Below are 17,977 nucleotides of genomic sequence, written 5' to 3'. Positions count from 1 at the left end.
CTTACCCTCAGACCAATTCTCTATCCTCTTCTCTAAACTAATACTTGGCATTAACTTTCCTTAACTGTGTTTATGTGTTCCTTTCCTGTAGAACATAAGCTTCTTGTGGGCAGGGACTTTCTACCTTTCTGTATCTTTAGCACCTAGCTTTGCACATAGCAGGATTTTATTTGGAATCAAACATACCCCTCCAGAGTCCTAGCCCAGTTCTTTCATTTTAATATCATGCTAGGTCCCCCTGGTGGCCCCCTACCTCTTACTTCTCTTCTCAGCTTCCTTTTGTATTTTATTTTCCCCTATTAGATTATAAGATCCCTGAGAGTAGGAACTGTTTTTTCCCCCAGTGTTTAACACAACACTGGCACATAGTAGGCATTTAATAAATTTTTATTGACTATTATACATTATATTGTTTCTGGCAGGATGCCTAGGAAATTAAAAAGTACTCATCACATTTTTTAAATCCATTTGACATAGATATCTGAAGCTATGCTTTTTTATTGTGGGTTTGTCTCTTAGGCAGGAACTGCTAGACTACTTTCCTCTTTTTTCTTTGTTATACCTGCTGCTTTCTGGTGCCAAGATTGGCAGATCTATGTAGAGTGTTCTACTTCCCACGTCTTTTAAGCTCCCTTTTCACTTTCTAGATCAGAACTTAGCTCGGGAGGAGGGGGAAGATAGGATTGAAGAAGAGGAGGGGATTTAGAGACAGTATCTTGGGATGAAAAGAAAACAGCAGAGAAGAAGAAAGGAAATCTTTTATGCCAGTGCAAGGAATCAGGTTACCCTCTCCCCATATTCTTCTCCCCACCTTACTTTATCCAATATTACCTGGTCCAGGTGGCCAAACCAGACTCAGATGATTCAAGCAAGTGAGAACAAATGGGTCCTGAGGCCATTTCAGTAGTCAAAGGAGGGAGGTGATGGAGAGGAGGTTCTGAGACCACTAGGGTCTGAAATGTGCTGACAGGTGATGAGGAAGATGGGCAAGGCCTGAGTATCATGGAAGATGACAAAAATCCTAGGCTGTCTTATGGAGTCAACAGCACTGTCACAGCGTTGGATGCCCTGGTCAGTGTCCCTTTGGGGTGGAACACGAAGTTCTGGATGTCCTGGCCCATAATCTCCTGTCAGCACCCGAGCCATGAACACTGCCTTGTGCCCGTTGGCATCTGGGGGTGAGTACCGGTCCTTGATGGAGATCTTAGCCTGTACAGCAAAGTACACCCCCTGCCCATACAAGGTGGCTGGGGTAGAAGGAAGAGGAAGATAAGACTCCAGCACCCTGCATTCACTGAGCTCCAAAGTCTTCCATAACCACAACCAGACCAAATATCATTTACAGCCAACCTCTCCTCCAACATCAGTGACCCCACCATTACTCCCTAATTCCTCACCCTTTTCTTTAGTTTGTTTTTTTTTGCAAGGCAATGGGTTTAAGTGGCTTGCCCAAGGCCACACAGCTAGGTAATTATTAAGTGTCTGAGACCAGATTTGAACTCAGGTACTCCTGACTCCAGGGTCAGTACTCTATCCACTGTGCCACCTAACCGCCCCTACCCTTTTCTTTAAATCCTTCACTCTTCCCCACAACACTCTCCAACCTGTGTCTCAGTCCCACTCATTACTTTCCAATGCAAGCCATCCCTCTCACCACATTTCCCTGGTCCTTTCTTGTGGGTCCCTCATGTCGCCTCCCTGCCTCTCACCATTTCTGCCACAGAAGCTACGATTGAAGCCATGGGTGCAGATGTCAGGCACAGCTTGCCAAGAGGTTCCATGGTACAGGATTTGCTCAACAGGGTATCGGGGACATGACTGTTCCAGCTTCTTCTTGTGGAGCTCATACTGACTCTGGAGCAGGGGTTGAGATACCCGCTCAATCTAAGGGAAAAGGAGTTTGACATTCAGTGGGCAATAATACAACCAGGCCAGAAGATTAAGGGTTCCCAGACTGTAACTCCTAACATACTCCAAGGACTCCAAGAATGCTTCTAGAACTTTCTGATCTGAAGCAATTGGCCAGTTTCCCAATTATACAAATGCAGTGAGTGCCCAGAAACTTCTCCATGTCCCTAGAAGATAGCTTCTGACACCTATTCTGGCCAAGTTACATGCAAATTTTTGTAGTAGGCAGGAGATGGGGTAGGATCGGGGAGAGGGTAGCCCATAGTGGCTGAAGCATTAGCTTTAGCTCTAGACCCAGGGAAAGACAGGGTTTCCTGATATCAGTTCAGAGCCCAGAGGTGCCAGCAGTGTACCTAAACTCAAGAGACTTGGGTTCAAATCTCATTTCCGAACAATTTGGAACTATGCTCAAAGGGTAATAAAACTTTGCATACTCTTTGATGAAAATTCACTTCTAGATCTATAGAATTACAAAAGAGATCACAAAAAAGAGGAAAAGACACATGTACAAGATTATTCATAGTAGTCGTGATAAAGACTTGGAAATTGAGGGGATGCCCATTAATTGAGAAATTTTATTAATATAATGGAATATTCTATAAGAAAAGATAAGCAGGCAAATTTCAGAAAAACCTGGAAAGATTTACATAAACTGATACTGAATGAAGTGAGCAGAACCAGGAGAACATTGTATACCTTATCAGATCCCAACTCCAGCAATTACTCGCTATGTCATCATGACAAGTCATTTAACCTCTTTGCCTGTTTTTTTCCCCTTGTAAAATGCAGACTCTTTCTTTGAAAACTGCATTCACTGGAGCCACTGCAACATTCACTGCAACTTTCAGTGCAACTGCAACATTCACTGTCGCAGAGTAAGTCCTTTGTAAACCTTAGGGCACGTAAAATCATAACAGCAGTCTTTGGACTATATCTTTACTCAGAGATCATTTTTCTGGGTCCTTACTCAGGGACAGGGAAGCCTCCAGGAGAAGCAGTTTGCTGAAGGTGGTGACACTAGTCAGACCAGGCTGGGGTGGGGTGGGGTGGTGGGGAGCAGGTGGGAAAGGGAAAAATCTTGAGTTAAGACTCTGGAAATACCAGCTTTGAAATTATAGAGGTACAGAAACAAATGCAAAGACTATCAGACTGCGTTCTATTGGGGGGAAGGGGGAGAGGAAGTGAGGGGGGGGGAAATTGTAAAATAGAAAACTTTCCCCAAAAAATGATTGGTAGAAACTATTATTGTATGTAATTGGAAAACGAAATATTTATATTAAAAAAAGAAATCATAGTGGAAGTGTTGGGAGAAGACCATGAAATACAAGAGAAACCTTCCTATATAATCCATTTCAGGGTATTCTCTTGACTTTGAGAAACTCTTATGGGACACTTTTTCTCCTTAAAGGCTCCCAGAAGCATGTAACAACTTTGTGCCTTGTCCCCACTCCTCTGCCCTTGGACTTGGGGAAAAGTCCCAATTTTCTCCCTTTAATCTTCTGAATCAAACCTCAAGTTATCATGGATAGTGGAAGAGAGCTAGCAATTTAAAACTTACAAACAGCTTTCTTCACAACAGTGGAAAGATTATCGTCCCCATTTTACCAAGGAAGAAATAATAATAATAATAATAACAACTAACATTTACATTGTACTTTAAGGTTTGTAAAGTGTTTTACAAATATATAATTTGATCTTCACAACTGTAAGTATTATTATTATCCACATTTTACAAAAGAGGAAATTAAGGCAGACCTCAGTTTGAGACCTTTCCAAGATGACACAGCTAGAAAGAGGCTAGATTTGGAGGTTAGATTTGAATACAGGTCTTCCTAACTCCAGACTCCAAACTGTATAAGCTATATACCATAATTTGTTTAGTCACTCCCCAGTTGATGGTCATCCTCTCAATTTCCAATTCTTTGCCATCCCACAGAGTTACTATAAATACTTTTGTATATATGGGTCCTTTTTCTTTTTCATGTTCTCTTAGGTATACAGAACTAATAGTGCTATGTCTCGTTCAGAGGGTATGTACAGTTTTTAGGATGTAGTTAAAAATTGCTTTCCAGACACTATTGTTCTATAAGAAATCATGAAGGATAAGACTTCAGAAAAATCTGAAAGACTTATATATATAAACTGATGCTGAGTGAAATTAGCAGAACCAGAAAAACATTATACACACCAACAACAATGTTGAGTGATGAGCAACTATGATGGAGTTAGAGTTATTCTTTTCAGCAGTACAATAATCAAAGACAATTCTAAAAGACTTGTGATGGAAAAATACCATCCATATCCAGGCAGGGGACCACGGAGTTTAAATGCAGACCAAAGCTTACTATGATCAATTTTTAAGAATTGTATATTTTGTCATTTTTTTCTTCCATTTGAATTTGATTCTTCTTTCACAACATGGTTAATATGGATCTATGTTTAGCATAATTATACATGTAGAGCCTCTATTAGATTACTCTCTGTAGGAATGGGGAGGCAAGGGAGAGAGGGAGAAAAATGTGAAACTCAAAACTTTGTAAAAAATTAATTGGTAAAAACTACCATTGCATGTTGTTAGAAAAACCGATAAATAAAACATATTTTTAAAAAACATTGTTTCCAGAATGGCTGGACTCATTCATAGACCCAAGAACAGCATATTAGTGTACCTATTTTCTCACATCCCTACAGAATTTGTCCTTTTCCTTTTCTGTCATTTTAGCTAATTTGATGATAATCACATTTTTTAATCTACATTTCTTTATTTTTAGTGATTTAGGGTATTTTTTCATGTGAGTGTTGATAGCTCTGATTTCTTTCAACTGGAAATTCCCTACACTTAATGAAATCACAGAATCAGGCCTTTTTTTGCCTATAGTATCACAAGAAATGATGACTATGAAGAATTTCAAGAATCTTGGCAAGTTACTGGTATGAACTGGTGCAGACTGAAGTGTACAGAGCTAGGAGAACAAGATGTACAATAACTACATTTGCATAAAAGAGAAGAGCACCAAAGAGTTATGAGAACCTGGATTAAACGGCCAATCTCAATCCTGGAGAGTTGACAGCGAGGTACACCTTTCACCTATCAGTAGAGAAGTAAGGAACTCCAGATGTGAAATGAGGTATATGCAGAAGAAGGTGGTCACTATTTTAAAAACAAACAAAATAGAACCCTTGCTCTAATTACCAGGCTACAATTTCCAGCGAGTCTCACCACAATGATCTGAGGGAAAGAACCTTTTTTCTAATCTTCCTGACCTGAGTAGAATTTCTGGGAGTCAGTGAAAGGGACAATGTTTATAGTGGAGGAAGAAGGAGATACACGTGCAGGGAAAGTGCCCAGGACAGGGTAGGCTGGACCTTTAGGTTTACCTTGATGATTCGAATCTTGTCAGAGGAACTGTCCAAGGTACTGTAAAAGGCTCGGACTGTCTCCTGGAATTCTGCACTGCTCTCCTCCAGGCACTCCAGCTCTGGTGGTTGCTGCCTCATCACCTGGGGAACCACTGATGTGGTGTTGGAGGAGGAATGAAGGAGGCCCAGAGTCAAAACCTTCATCCCTTCCCTCCACAAGGTTTTGAAATTCAGTTAGTGTTGTTTGAGCAGGGGGAAGGGAAGAGGGAGCAGCACTAGGCAAGTGACCAAGAAAGATGAATGTGAAGATGGGGGGAGGGGAGGAGGAGGGTAGTGCCAGGGTTACCTTTTGCTCTAGCAGGGTCTGGAGTCAATGTGTGGCTCTGGTTCAAGGGAACTGTCAGCAGTGCTCTGATGTGATTGGCAGCACAGGAAGGCTGGGGACCATAGCCACTTAAGATGACACAATTTCCCTGCAGGGTAATAGTCACATCATGATGCTTCTCCAGGCGAGACCAGAATGAAGGTGGTAAACCCTGGTCCACATCCATCACTCTCTCCTCTTGTAGTTCTTCACTGAGAAGAGTCTCCAGAGTTTGGCTCAGCTCACTGAGGTCCTGATCAAAAGCAGCATGCACCATGATTCTCCTGCTACTGTTACCACCACTTCTACCCTTAGCCTCTATGTCATCTAGCAGGGACAGCATCAGTGCTTGCTTCAGAGTTTTTGTCTCCCATTTTGCTAGGTTCTCTTCTTCCAGGGAGTGATGCAGGGCCAACTGCAGGGCTGCCTCCTCCTCCATCATCTCTTTTGTTCTGACAGGGGCTGCCACCACCTCCCCAGACTCATGCAATTCCTCTTCCTCAATCTCCTGGGAAGACCGTTCTTCTCCATCTAGAGTCTTCAGGTTGTCCAGAAACCTCTCAAACTCATCTGAAAGGCAGATAGAAGGACAGAGTTGGAGGTGCAAAACTAGGAAAGAGGCACTTTAAAACTGGAGAGGGGGGATAGGGACAGTGGTAGAGGGGAGGTTGGTTGGTGCCCATACTCATTTGAATGGCTGAAGGGTCCGGAGCAATGCTGCAAGTGGCCAGGGAGTTGTGGGTTGCTGGGGCTTCTAGAAGGTCCATGGGATCAAGCTGTGGGCATAGGATAAGATAGAGAGAAGCAGAGTCAGGACTCTAGACATTCAGTGTCCTGTTCCCCAACTTCTATGTCTTTTAGGAGTAGCAAATTAAGGCCAGACCAGAAGTTCAAAGGTCAGAATGATCACAGAAAGAGCTGAGATCAGGAGCTTGTCAAGATGGGATCAACAGTTAACTCAGGGATGGTTTGGAGGGTGAAAGCAGATACCTTCATGGGGTCTTCATTGAGGGCTGTCACCACCTGCTGCTCTACTGTGAGGATGCAATGGAACTGGGCCTCCAGGTCTTTTAGGAGGCCTTGACCCTCACTGCCTAGCAGAAAGCAGGCACTTCCTGGATGTTTCAGAGGCAGCATATGGCATCCAATGCTGCTCAGAAGACTCTGTAGGAATTCTTTGGCAGCTTGGCATGGCTCCAGTGCCCCAGTGATCTGTGAACATATAGAAAAATTCAGAGGAAGCCTACTGAATTGAGGGAAAGGAAAGCTAACCTCTTGCCTCAATGAGGTATCTACTATCAGAGTTGCTGAAGTTATACCTATGAAATCATAACTCTAGTCTATAGACTTTGGGGAGATATCTTCCCCTAGGATGGACCAGACAGAGAATATATGGGAGAGACTAGGAGAAAGACACTAGGTAAAAATAGGAATCTGAACTTGGGAAAATGTGATCAGTCACTTGGTTCAGATCTCAGCCATAGTCAATCTTCGATCCCCCCCCCTTTTGTTTCTAGTATAAACTATAAAGTCTGTCTGACAGAGCCACATTCTGGCTTCCACCTACCTTTCAAAGATTCCTTAGTTACCTTCAAAGCACAGACTTAGCTCCTACGTGAAGTTTTTCCTAATGTCCTAGTTGATAATGCTCTCTACCTCTTAAAATCATTTTGGGTCACCTTGTAGTTACTATTAATTTCCCCCTATAGAAAAAATAGAAGCTCCATGAGGTCAGGAGTGTGCCATTTTTTCCCTCTGAATCCCAGTGTCTAGTACAGGTTTTTGCACATAGAGTATTTGTTGGATTAAATGGAATCTCTTCTGTCACTTTTCAACATTTCAGATTAAGAATTGTTTCTACAGCTTTTCTGAAAAGTGTCTATCTAATCTTTGATTGAAGAACTTCAGTGATGCAGAAATCACTATATCCCCAAAATGGTCTAATCCATTTGGGGATAGCACCAAGTATCAGAATTTCTCTTATATTAAGACCAAATTTTCCTTCTTTTTCAGTGACCTACCAATTGAAGTTTCCTCTTGGGTAGGAAATAAGAAGAAAGTAAGTGGATAGATCTTGGATTGGGGCTTCCAAACATGGTTTGTTTGTTTTTTTAGGTTTTTGCAAGGCAATGAGGTTAAGTGGCTTGCCCAAGGCCATACAGCTAGGCAATTATTAAGTGTCTGAGGTCAGATTTGAACTGAGGTCCTCCTGACTCCAGGGCCAGTGCTCTAGCCATTGTGCCACCTAGCCACCCCGGGGCTTCCAAACATGAAGCAATCTCTAGCAATGAGTTGGAAAGGTGGTTCCTATATCTGTGGTCACATGGTTACTCCTGGCTTAGATAATTCATTAATAAATAGTAACAATAATAGCAACAGCTAACACAAGGTTTGCAAAGTATCTTACATATATTATTTCATTTGAACTTCTCAACAACCCTTCCAGAAAATAAATTAATAAATACAGAAGAAATTAAAAGCAATTGAGGGGCACAATATAACCAGGTGAAATCAGGAAAGGGACCATGAAAGAAATAGTTTGAGTTGAACCTTGAAGAGCTAGGTGTACAAGGGACAGGGGTGAAGACTGGGCATCTCAGACATGAAAGATAGCTTGTCTGTCCAAAGGCATGGAATGTTCTGTATTGGCAACCCCATGGATCCTTATAGTTGAAACCAGAAGGAATCAAGATTAAGAAATCTAATGAGAAAATACAAGAAATGACTTCTTCAATCCCTAGAGATGTATTCCAAAAACGTCAATCAGCAACCCAGAAGTCATGGGGAAGGACCCTACCAGCCCCATCACAAAGTAGTCTTCAATCATGGCCAGACCAGGCAAGTCAAGCATTTGTGTAGTCTGCAAGACTTTGCTAGAGTTGTAGGCAAGGGTAGAAGACCTCTGAGAAAAACCTCAGGATGGAGATTTAGAAATCCCTGGGAATGACTTACACAACACAGCTGGGCAGTGCTCCGACCTTCAGACCCAGGGGCTTGGAGATCCCTAATACTTTGCCCTGGGATGACAGAGAAGGCACTTTGAACATTAAAGATGCAGAAGCGCCTCACCCTAGGAAGAGGTCTTTGGAGGAACCAGGATGAGTTCAAGTGATGATAACCACCTAAGCCAAAAGCATAGCAGAAGGGTGAAATTGCCTATAGTATCACAAGACACATAACTATAATCCAAAAAAAAAGACCATGACATCAGGGAGGTGATGCCATGATAAGCAAGTGAATTGGATTTGAGTGAAGGGGGTTGTGCTATATTACCAGCCTCACTTTTTCCTCCAGAATCAGCTGGATTTAGATGCGAATCAGGACAACTAGAGGTGGCCCTAAATGTGAGGTAATCAGGATTGTGGCTTGTCCAAGGTCACACAGCTAGTAAGTGTCAGAGGCTGGATTTGAACTCCCATCCTCCTGACTCCAAGATCAAAGCACTATCCATTGCATCACCTAGCTAGCCCTTCCCAAAAGAGAGAGTAAGTCTATCACACCTACAACCAAAAATTATAAGGGGACCCCGAGAGCTACATGAATATTAATGATGGAATATTAATGGAGAAGAAATGATGAAGGAGACTTTAGAGAATCCTGAATTAATATGAATGGTTGAGAAGTGAAGTGAGTTAAACCAGAAGAACAGTTTATACAAGGATAGCATCATTGTAAAGAAAAACAACTTTGAAGGACAAGAACTGATCAATCAAGTGGACTGACACTCTCAAGACCCTAGGGAGAGAGTGAGTGGACTACAAGTTGCTATAGAGAGGGGAAATCCAAGAAGGGAGATAAGAGAGTCAGGGACCGATGGAGATACTGGAATGTCTTTATACCAGATCTAGTCTCTTAAAAGATGTCATTATTTCCTATAGGCTATCACTATGAACAGAATAGACCAAACATAAGTTCAGGAGGAACTCACCCGGAAGCCAGTGACATCCAGGCCATCCAGTGGGCAGAGGGTCACTTCACTAAGGCTAGCAAGTAACTCCTGGTAATAGAGTTGCAGAAATCGAAAGGCACCTGGCTCCATGGGCAGCAGGATCTCCACAGGCACCACTGCTTCAACCATCTCTTCCCCTCTCCCCTCTGGCACTACCCTCTCCGGCACCATGGCCCCCACTAGCTCTCTTGGTCTCTCCATTGGTACAGTTTCTTTCAGCACTTTGTCTCTTAGGGGTTCTATTACCCCTGGTCTCTCCACAGTCACTGTCTCCTTAGGTGTCTCCCTAGTTGCCTCCAGTTTCTCCAAAGGAACTGTCCCAGGAACTGTTACCCTTGGTTTCTTCAAAATCATTGTCCCTTCCAGTTTCTCCATAGGCATTATTTTTCCAAAGGTCTCTTTGAGCACTTTCTCTTCTGGTGTCTCTATGGAAATCATCTCACCCAGGGCTAGTTCCTTTCCTTCCTCTGGTTTAGGCCCCAGCTCCAGCTCCAGTTTTGACTCTGGCTCCAGTTTGGGCTCCAATTCCGGCTCTGTCTCTGCTTCTGGCTCCAGGATATCATAGTGGGGGACGATGTTTAGCTCTGAACCACTAAGTTGGTGATAGCGGCTCAACACTCGCTCTGCCACTGAATGGGGGAGAGATTCCTTCAGGTCTGGAAGACTAGCTAGCACCACCTCAGGGGATTTCATGATAATGGAGATTAAGGGACACCAGAGCAAATAAGCAGGTTGGGAAGGTGAGGTATGCCAGGTTCCAGCAAGCATCTAGACCTACTCCTCCCACACACACATCCAGACCTAGGGGAACCAGGGGCAAGCGAACAAGGTGTACTCACCCTTCCACTGTTGAAAGGTGGCAACGGTTCCCTGGGCTTTAGGCAGTGTCCTCAGCCCCTCCAGGGTACCGCCCCCACTGCGGCGTTCATTCTCTAGGTAGAGCTGAAGCAGCACAGGATCTGGGGGTTGATCTCTCTTCACAACCCTTACAGCTCGAGCCTGGGGTACCCACGCGAGTGAAACCGTCATGCCATCCAGTGTTTTCCCACTGCACTTTGTAACCAGCTCTTCAAACTCTGCCAGAGGGAAGTTGGAGAACTTTGGAACGATTCTCTTTTCTCTCTTACCAAGCGACAACTCTCAGCTACACTACCAAGCCCTCTTCTACTATCCCCCATATTTCTGAGCCTTTCCCTATCAGCCCGCCCCACTCAGACCTCTCACCCGCTTCCGAAAGAGGTCCGGGTAACTGTACTAGGGCCCGGTCTGGTCGGGGGCTGGCAAGGGCCTGGCACTCCCCCTTGGTGGGCAAGAGACTCTCCACATAAAGTTCCAGGATCTCTGGGGTTGTGCCAGGCTTCACATCCAAGAGCAGCAGACGCTGGGGGGCCCGGGGAGGAGAAGGCACCACACTCACAGCTGTATCCTGCAGGACATGAGTGGCCTGAGCCAGGACTCGCTGGGCATCTGGAATAAAGGAGGGACAGGGTCAGAGTTCCTAGTATAACACACACACTCGCTCTCTCTCTCCCCCCAGTTGACTCCAGGATCTTGTACACCCCCTCTCAACACACACACACACACACACACACACACACACACACACACACACACAGATACACACAAACACAGATCCAGACACAGGCACGGAGAGAGAGACATACACAGACGTGCAGATAGACAGACCCTGAGACAAAGAGACACAGACACAGACACAGATACAAACAGATACAGACACAGACACAAAGAGACACACACAGAGACACAGACACAGAGACACAGACACAGACACAAAGAGATACACAGACACGCAGACACAGCCCGCAGGCTTAAGCTCCCAGCCCCTCTCACTCGCTCACCCTCTGGCTTTTGGAAGGTGAGGATGCCGCCGCTCTCCAGCCGCTGCCAGCCCCGCAGAGGGCCGCCCCCCGAGCGCCGCCGGTTCTCGAAATACAAGGTGACCAGTTCGTCGGACACGTCGCGGGCCAGGCCTCGGAGCTCCACCTGCGCCTCTGACCCCAGCTCAGTCATCTTCCCGGCCTGTCTTCCTGCAGCGCCCCGTGACGCCGTGGGCCCGCTTCCACCAATCCCACGAATTCGTAACCACTTACTTCCTCTTACAAAAGAAACGAAACCAAAACCGGAGACTTTGGCTGCCACTGCCGGGGAGGGGCAGAGTCGGACTCCGTTACCTCGAAGGGGCGAGGCGGCCTTCAGCGTACGGAGCGTCGGGGCTGGACTCATGAAGACTTGAAGCCTTGGTTCGGATACTTACTAGCTGAGTGACCCTGGCCGAGTCATTGTCAAAGTGTAATAGCAACAACAACAATGATGATGATGATGATGATGATAACAATAACAATAATGGTAACAATAACAAAATAATAATCATGATAACAATAACCACGATGATATGATGATAACAATAGCAATAATCATGATGATAACGATAACAATGACAACAATAATGCTTATGATAACAATAACCATAATATAACAATAATGACGATAACAGTAACCATAATAACGACGATGATAACAAAAACAATATTGATGATAGCAATAATAACAACGTTGATAACAACAATGATGATGATAACAATAGCAATAATAATGACGATGATAATAATGATGATGTGACAATAACAATAGAGTGATTATAACAACAATGATGATGATAATGATGATAAAAATAACAATAACAATAATGATGATAACAACAATAATGATGATGATAACAGTAACAATAATAATGATAACAGCAACAATAATATCAATAACAACGATGACAACAATAACAATAATGATAACAATAACCACAATAATGATGGTAATAACAATAACAATAATGATGATGATGATGATGATAATTACCATAAGTTTTTACCACTATATTCCTGGACAGAGGCTGATTTTCTGACCTATTGTAATGAGTGGAACGTGTCCTCCTTTAGAATTAGGAAGGAATACTTGCCCTGCCCCCTTCTGGTACTTGAACTCATAAAATCTGTTACCTCCCTCAGGTAAGATAGTGTTATAAAAGGATGGTCCCTTTGATATCAAAAAAAAATAGAATGATCTCTAGGTTTGTCTACTCTTGTTATGGATATTCTGTTCACCTTTGCTACAGCATAAGTTTTCCTAAACTCCCTCTCTCTGCATTGGTCATTACCAGAATGGTTTCCCATCTATATAGGTTAATGATAAATCCCCAGAGAATGAAACTTCATGTCCAACCTATATTTTCTGTCATTTTAATTCAATCCTCTATTTTTAAGGTCTACAGGTTTTGGGTTCAAACCACTTAACCTCTCCCAAGGTTGCTGTGAGAACCAAATCATATATATACATATATATATTATATATATATAATAATATTAATAATATATTATATATATATATATATTTGTAAGGCAAATGGGGTTAAGTGGCTCCCCCAAGGCCACACAGCTACTTAATTATTAAGTGTCTGTGGTCAGATTTGAACTCAGGTACTCCTGACTCTAGGGCTGGTGCTCTATCTACTGTGCCACCTAGCCACCCCCAAATAATATATTAACAAGTCTAACACATAGTAGGTGCTATTTAAATCATAACCATTATTGATATAATAGGTAGATGTTGCAAGGACCTCCCGAAGACACCCTCCCCTCAGTCCACAGCTGAGGACCCTGAAACCCTGGTAGGTGAAGGAAATTGCTTAAAGTCATTTAATAAGTGAAAACAGACTTTGAATCTACAGCCTCTGATTTCTGAGCCTTGCATAGTCTCTATAATGTGCTGATACTATGCAGTTGATATCTATTCAATGGAAAATTCATGAAGAGCCATGTTTATCAGCTTTCCCATAAGATGATATCTCATGTAGGAATATTAATGAGGCAGCCTTCTGGAACCCTCTATGTGGAGACTAGAAAGAGGGAGACTTCATCAGGAGGCTATTATATTAATCCAGTCCAGAGGGGATTAATCCCAGATTTAGGATGGTTTTTACTGAAAGTGGGAAAGGGAAAAAGGAGCCAAATTTGGGATTTTGTGGAGGAAGAATTGACAGGACTTGTCAACTGATTGGATATGGGGATGGTGATGGAGAGTGAAGAATCAGGGATTATTCTGAAGTTGTAAACTTGGGTGACTGCAAGGATCACTGGTTTAGAGCTAGAAAGGCAGAGGTCATCTAAACTAACCCTTTGATTTTGTAGATGAGGAAATGAAGACTGAGAGAAGTGGGGTAACTTGATCACTGTGTGTGACCAAAAAGGGAGTGAGTAGCTGAAATGGGATTTGAACCCTGGTCCTTTTGTTAAAAATAGCTCATGAATACTTAGTCCAGAATGATTAAAATGGTTTTTTAATAAGACATCTTTTTTTTTTTTTTTTTGCAAGGCAGGGGGGTTAAGTGGCTTGCCCAAGGCCACACAGCTAGGTAATTATTAAGTGTCTGAGGCTAGATTTGAACTCAGGTACTCCTGACACCAGGGCTGGTGCTCTATCCACTGAGCCACTTAGCCACCCCTTAATAAGACATCTTAATAAATGGCACACCTCTCTCTTAAGGGGAGAAGGGTGAGGAATCCCAGAAATGTTAGGTCTTATATGCAGTTTGAAAGGCTCACAAATTTAATTGTTACATTTGTCCCCATACATTTTCCCCTCCCTGCTCATTATACTAATGAACAAGAACAGTTACCGCCTTAAGCATGTGCAAAGGAGGACACAGATCCTAGGTTAACTCAGAACTAGGTGAGGCAGACCTGGCCTAATCTCAGTTTTTGATCAGTTGAGGTTTAGTCTTTTATCTTAACTCACACACCTGCTCATAGGCAACCAGCAGATTCCAGTCTTGGTAATGTAAACTAATAATTTTCCCTTCACATTCTTGTGGACCCCAAATACCCCCATATTCCTCACACTTTGGCTCTAGATCCAGTACCTTTTCTGATGTAGAGTACCCTTGGCAGAAAAAGGGAAGTTAGAATAAGGGGTAAACTTGGGGGAGATGAGAAGCAAATTCTGTTTTGAACAGATTTTTTAAATTTGAATTATCTTTGGGACACTCGGGTGTTATATAACCAATAATTATATGGTGATATGGGATTAGAGATTGGAAAAGTATCTTCACCTAGACATATTTATCTCCTGTCTCCACCAGAGACCACATCTTGCTCTGGAATAGATCAATAGTACTATTGCTTCTAGAAGATGTATGTTATATGTCAGTTTTCACAATGGGGATCAAACCATTGACCTCATAAAAACCTCAGCTCAAACTCTCCTTCTTTGACCACCACTCTCCTTTGTATGTTGTCTCTGTTAGAATGTAAGCACCTTGAAGAGAGGAACTACCTTTTACTTTGTATAAAAAAAAATTTTTTATTGAAATCTTTTGTTTTCACATTGCCTAATTCCTTCTAGCATTACTTTTCCTAACCTCTTCTGGAGGGCCATTCTATACACCAAAGAATATTTTTAAGAAAAATACAAGGGAAAAAAAAGTCAATCAAATCAGTCAATACATTAATAGGTCATATGCAACTATGGACCTCCCACCTCTGAAAAGGAGCAAGGGAGGTATCTTCTGACATCTCTTCTTTCTGGCCATACTTGTTCTAATTCTCTAATATTCCCTTTCATTTGTTTTATGGTGGTTATTCTTATGATTTAAATTGTAGAAAATTTAATAGCTCCTTCTCAGTCCTTATTTTCTTTTGGTCTATCTGAAGCATTGTTGACCCCTGTTCTTTCTGAAAATTCTCTCCTTAGTGGGGTTTATCCTAAGGTAAATCATTTCTTTCACTCTCTTTAATAGAACTGACATCCAAGATCATCCTCTATGTAAGTGGGTATATAACCCAGGGCTTTGTCTTGTGCCCACTCTTTCTTTGTGATTTCATTAGCTCCCATAGATTCAGGAGTGAGGTGATTGTACCCTGCATCAGAATATTGACAGAGGAGAGAAAGGGACTTAGAGAAGAGATATAAATGTAGGAATAACAGGAATTGACAATTGATTTGATAGGAAAAGAGAAGTTTGATAGGGAAAGAGTATGAAGAGCAGAGGATGACACCATGATGATAGTGATAATTAGCATTAATATATCACTCAAAAGGTTGTAAAATGCTTTCAAAATATTCTTTCATTTGATCTTCAGGGCAACCTTGAGAGGCAGGTACTATTATTATCCCTATTTTACAAATGAGAAAATGAGGCAAAGGATATGTGATTTGCCCAGGATCACACAGCACTCTGGCTGTTGACTCCAGGTTCGAAGTTGAGTGACTTGGAAAATGATGGTTCTCCTAACGATAATAGGTAAGTTAAGAAAAGACGATGGATTTGGGGGAAAGAAAATGAGTTCAGTTATGGACATAATTGAGTTTCAGATGTCCAAAGAACATCCAATTCAAGATGTCTAATATATAGTTGGAGATATTAGCCTGGATGCCTTGAGAGAAATTAGATAGGGAAGAAATTTGCTAACCAGACAGATCAGAGTCATCTGAATGGAGAAAACTGTTAGAAAATGGGAGTTGATGAAATCACCAAATAAAGTAGAAAATAGGGAGAAGAGGGGCAGCTAGGTGGCACAAGGGATAGAGCATTGGCCTTGGAGTCAGGAGTACCTGAGTTCAAATTCGACCTCAGACACTTAATAATTACCCAGCTGTGTGGCCTTGGGCAAGCACTTAACCCCATTGCCTTGCAAAAACCTAAAAAAATAATAGGGAGAAGAGAAGAGGAACCAGGAAAGAGCCTTGGAGAACTCCCATGGTTAGCAGATGTGATATGGATGAAGATGCAGCAATGGAGACAACAAATAAATGTCAGACAGGATGAAAATGTGATGTGATGTGATGAAAACTTAGAGAGAAGAAAGTATTAAAGAGAAGAGGGTGATGAATAGTGTCAAAGACTGTAGAGAAGTTAAAAAAATGAGGTTGAGAAAAAGTCATTAAGTTTGGCAATTGAGAGATCACTTGAAACTTTGGAGAGAACAATTTCAGTTGAATAATAATGTTGAAAGACAGACTAACAAGAATTAAAAAGAGGATGAGTGGAAAGGAAGTGAAAGCATTTGCTGTAGTTGACTTGCTCAGGGAGTTAGGGTAGCAGGGATGAATGAATAAAGTTAGTTTTTTGAGGGTTGACATGGGCATGTTTGTGGACAGTGGGAATGTAATCAATAAGCAAAGAGCTATTAAAGATTAGTGAAAGAATAGGAATAATAGAAGGAATAGAATGAAATTCCTTGTGAATTTCCTCTTCATGAAAGATGGAAGGGATGAAAGAGATCCTGGCAGAAGGCATGGTAAATGAGGTAGGATGAGGAAAAAAGGGGGAAAGAGAACTGAGGCAGATGGCCTCAGTTTTTTCAGGAACATGTGAGGTAGGTTTCTGAATATAGACTTTAGATAGAGAACTCTGGGAGATCTGAGGAGGAAAAACCATTGAGGTGAATGGGACAGTGAATTGTTGCCTTGCTGCAATAAAGTCCTATTTGAACTTATGTAACATAAACCTGTAGTTGATATTGTCTTTTTTCTTTCTTTTTTTTTTTGGAGGTCATTGGGATTAAATGATTCCTGATCTATATCTTGTCACAGGACCCAGATGGCTCTGGAAAAGAAAGTGAGGCTGCTGACTTTGCACAGTTCTCTCTCATTTAAATCCAATTCACAGCATCACTTTCCTATGTCCTCTTTGAAAATGTCCTCTTTGAAAATGAAGGGAAACAACAAGTATCATAAAACTATAGTGGATCCAATTTGGACAGTTTGTGATTTTTCTCCAGTTTCATTCAGTAGCATGTGAGTAGGAGCCTAAGCAGTGGATGGTGGGATCAATCCAGGGCTGAGATTTGGAAAGACAAAGTCTTTGATAGGATAAAGGGGAAATGGACTTGAGAATAAAGGATGGTAGAGCTGATCTGAGGCTTCATTTGAGGGTTCATTCAAAGGATCAAGATGGGGAAGGGAAGAGGGTTTAAACTAGTACAGGTGTGAAAGAAGTATAGGGTGCTGTGAGGAAGAACAAGGTTTAGCCTGTCAAGGCAGAAAGTAAGGTGGAATGACAGTATATTATAATCAGATAAAGGAATTTCAGAGTTCATGAATATGATAAGAACATGACCATGACCATCTCTTTCTGTAGCTGAGGTGGGGTAGAGAAATAGGTCATGGGAAATGGGTAGGTTTGGTAGAATTGGGAGGTTAGGGAGTTTAAGGGAATATCACTATGTATGTTGAAGTTCCCTACTATGGGGACAGGGTAGAAAAGAAAGACTCTTAGCCAGATACTGAATGCATTGAGGAATGAAAGGGAATGTCCTAGAGGTGGGAAGACAATAGCTACCAGAATTTTTATGGAATGATAAATATTGGATTGGATAAACCTC

At 42.2% G+C, this 17,977-nt stretch overlaps 1 protein-coding gene across 2 annotated transcripts; it reads right to left on the bottom strand.

The window, feature by feature from the left end:
- Positions 1-369: 369 nt before the first annotated feature.
- Positions 370-11,876, bottom strand: PARP10 (poly(ADP-ribose) polymerase family member 10). Of its 2 annotated transcripts, none has more exons than XM_074203141.1 (10): positions 11,441-11,861; positions 10,806-11,048; positions 10,421-10,657; positions 9,561-10,210; positions 6,623-6,844; positions 6,318-6,408; positions 5,615-6,202; positions 5,287-5,420; positions 1,710-1,884; positions 370-1,247 (listed from the first exon to the last, which is right to left on the bottom strand). In XM_074203141.1, the coding sequence occupies exons 1-10, from the start codon at positions 11,823-11,825 to the stop codon at positions 901-903; spliced, it is 3,072 nt and encodes a 1,023-aa protein (XP_074059242.1). In that variant the 5' UTR covers positions 11,826-11,861; the 3' UTR covers positions 370-900. The 2 variants fall into 2 exon arrangements, 1 of the variants encoding a protein (XP_074059242.1); XR_012471859.1 differs by lacking the exon at positions 370-1,247 and adding an exon at positions 4,940-5,059 and having other exon boundaries at positions 1,803-1,884; positions 11,441-11,876.
- Positions 11,877-17,977: the final 6,101 nt, after the last annotated feature.

This window comes from Macrotis lagotis, chromosome X, assembly GCF_037893015.1.
Source record: "Macrotis lagotis isolate mMagLag1 chromosome X, bilby.v1.9.chrom.fasta, whole genome shotgun sequence".
In the NCBI taxonomy this organism is placed as follows: Eukaryota; Metazoa; Chordata; class Mammalia; order Peramelemorphia; family Peramelidae; genus Macrotis; species Macrotis lagotis.
This window is presented reverse-complemented; position numbering and strand designations above follow the sequence as displayed.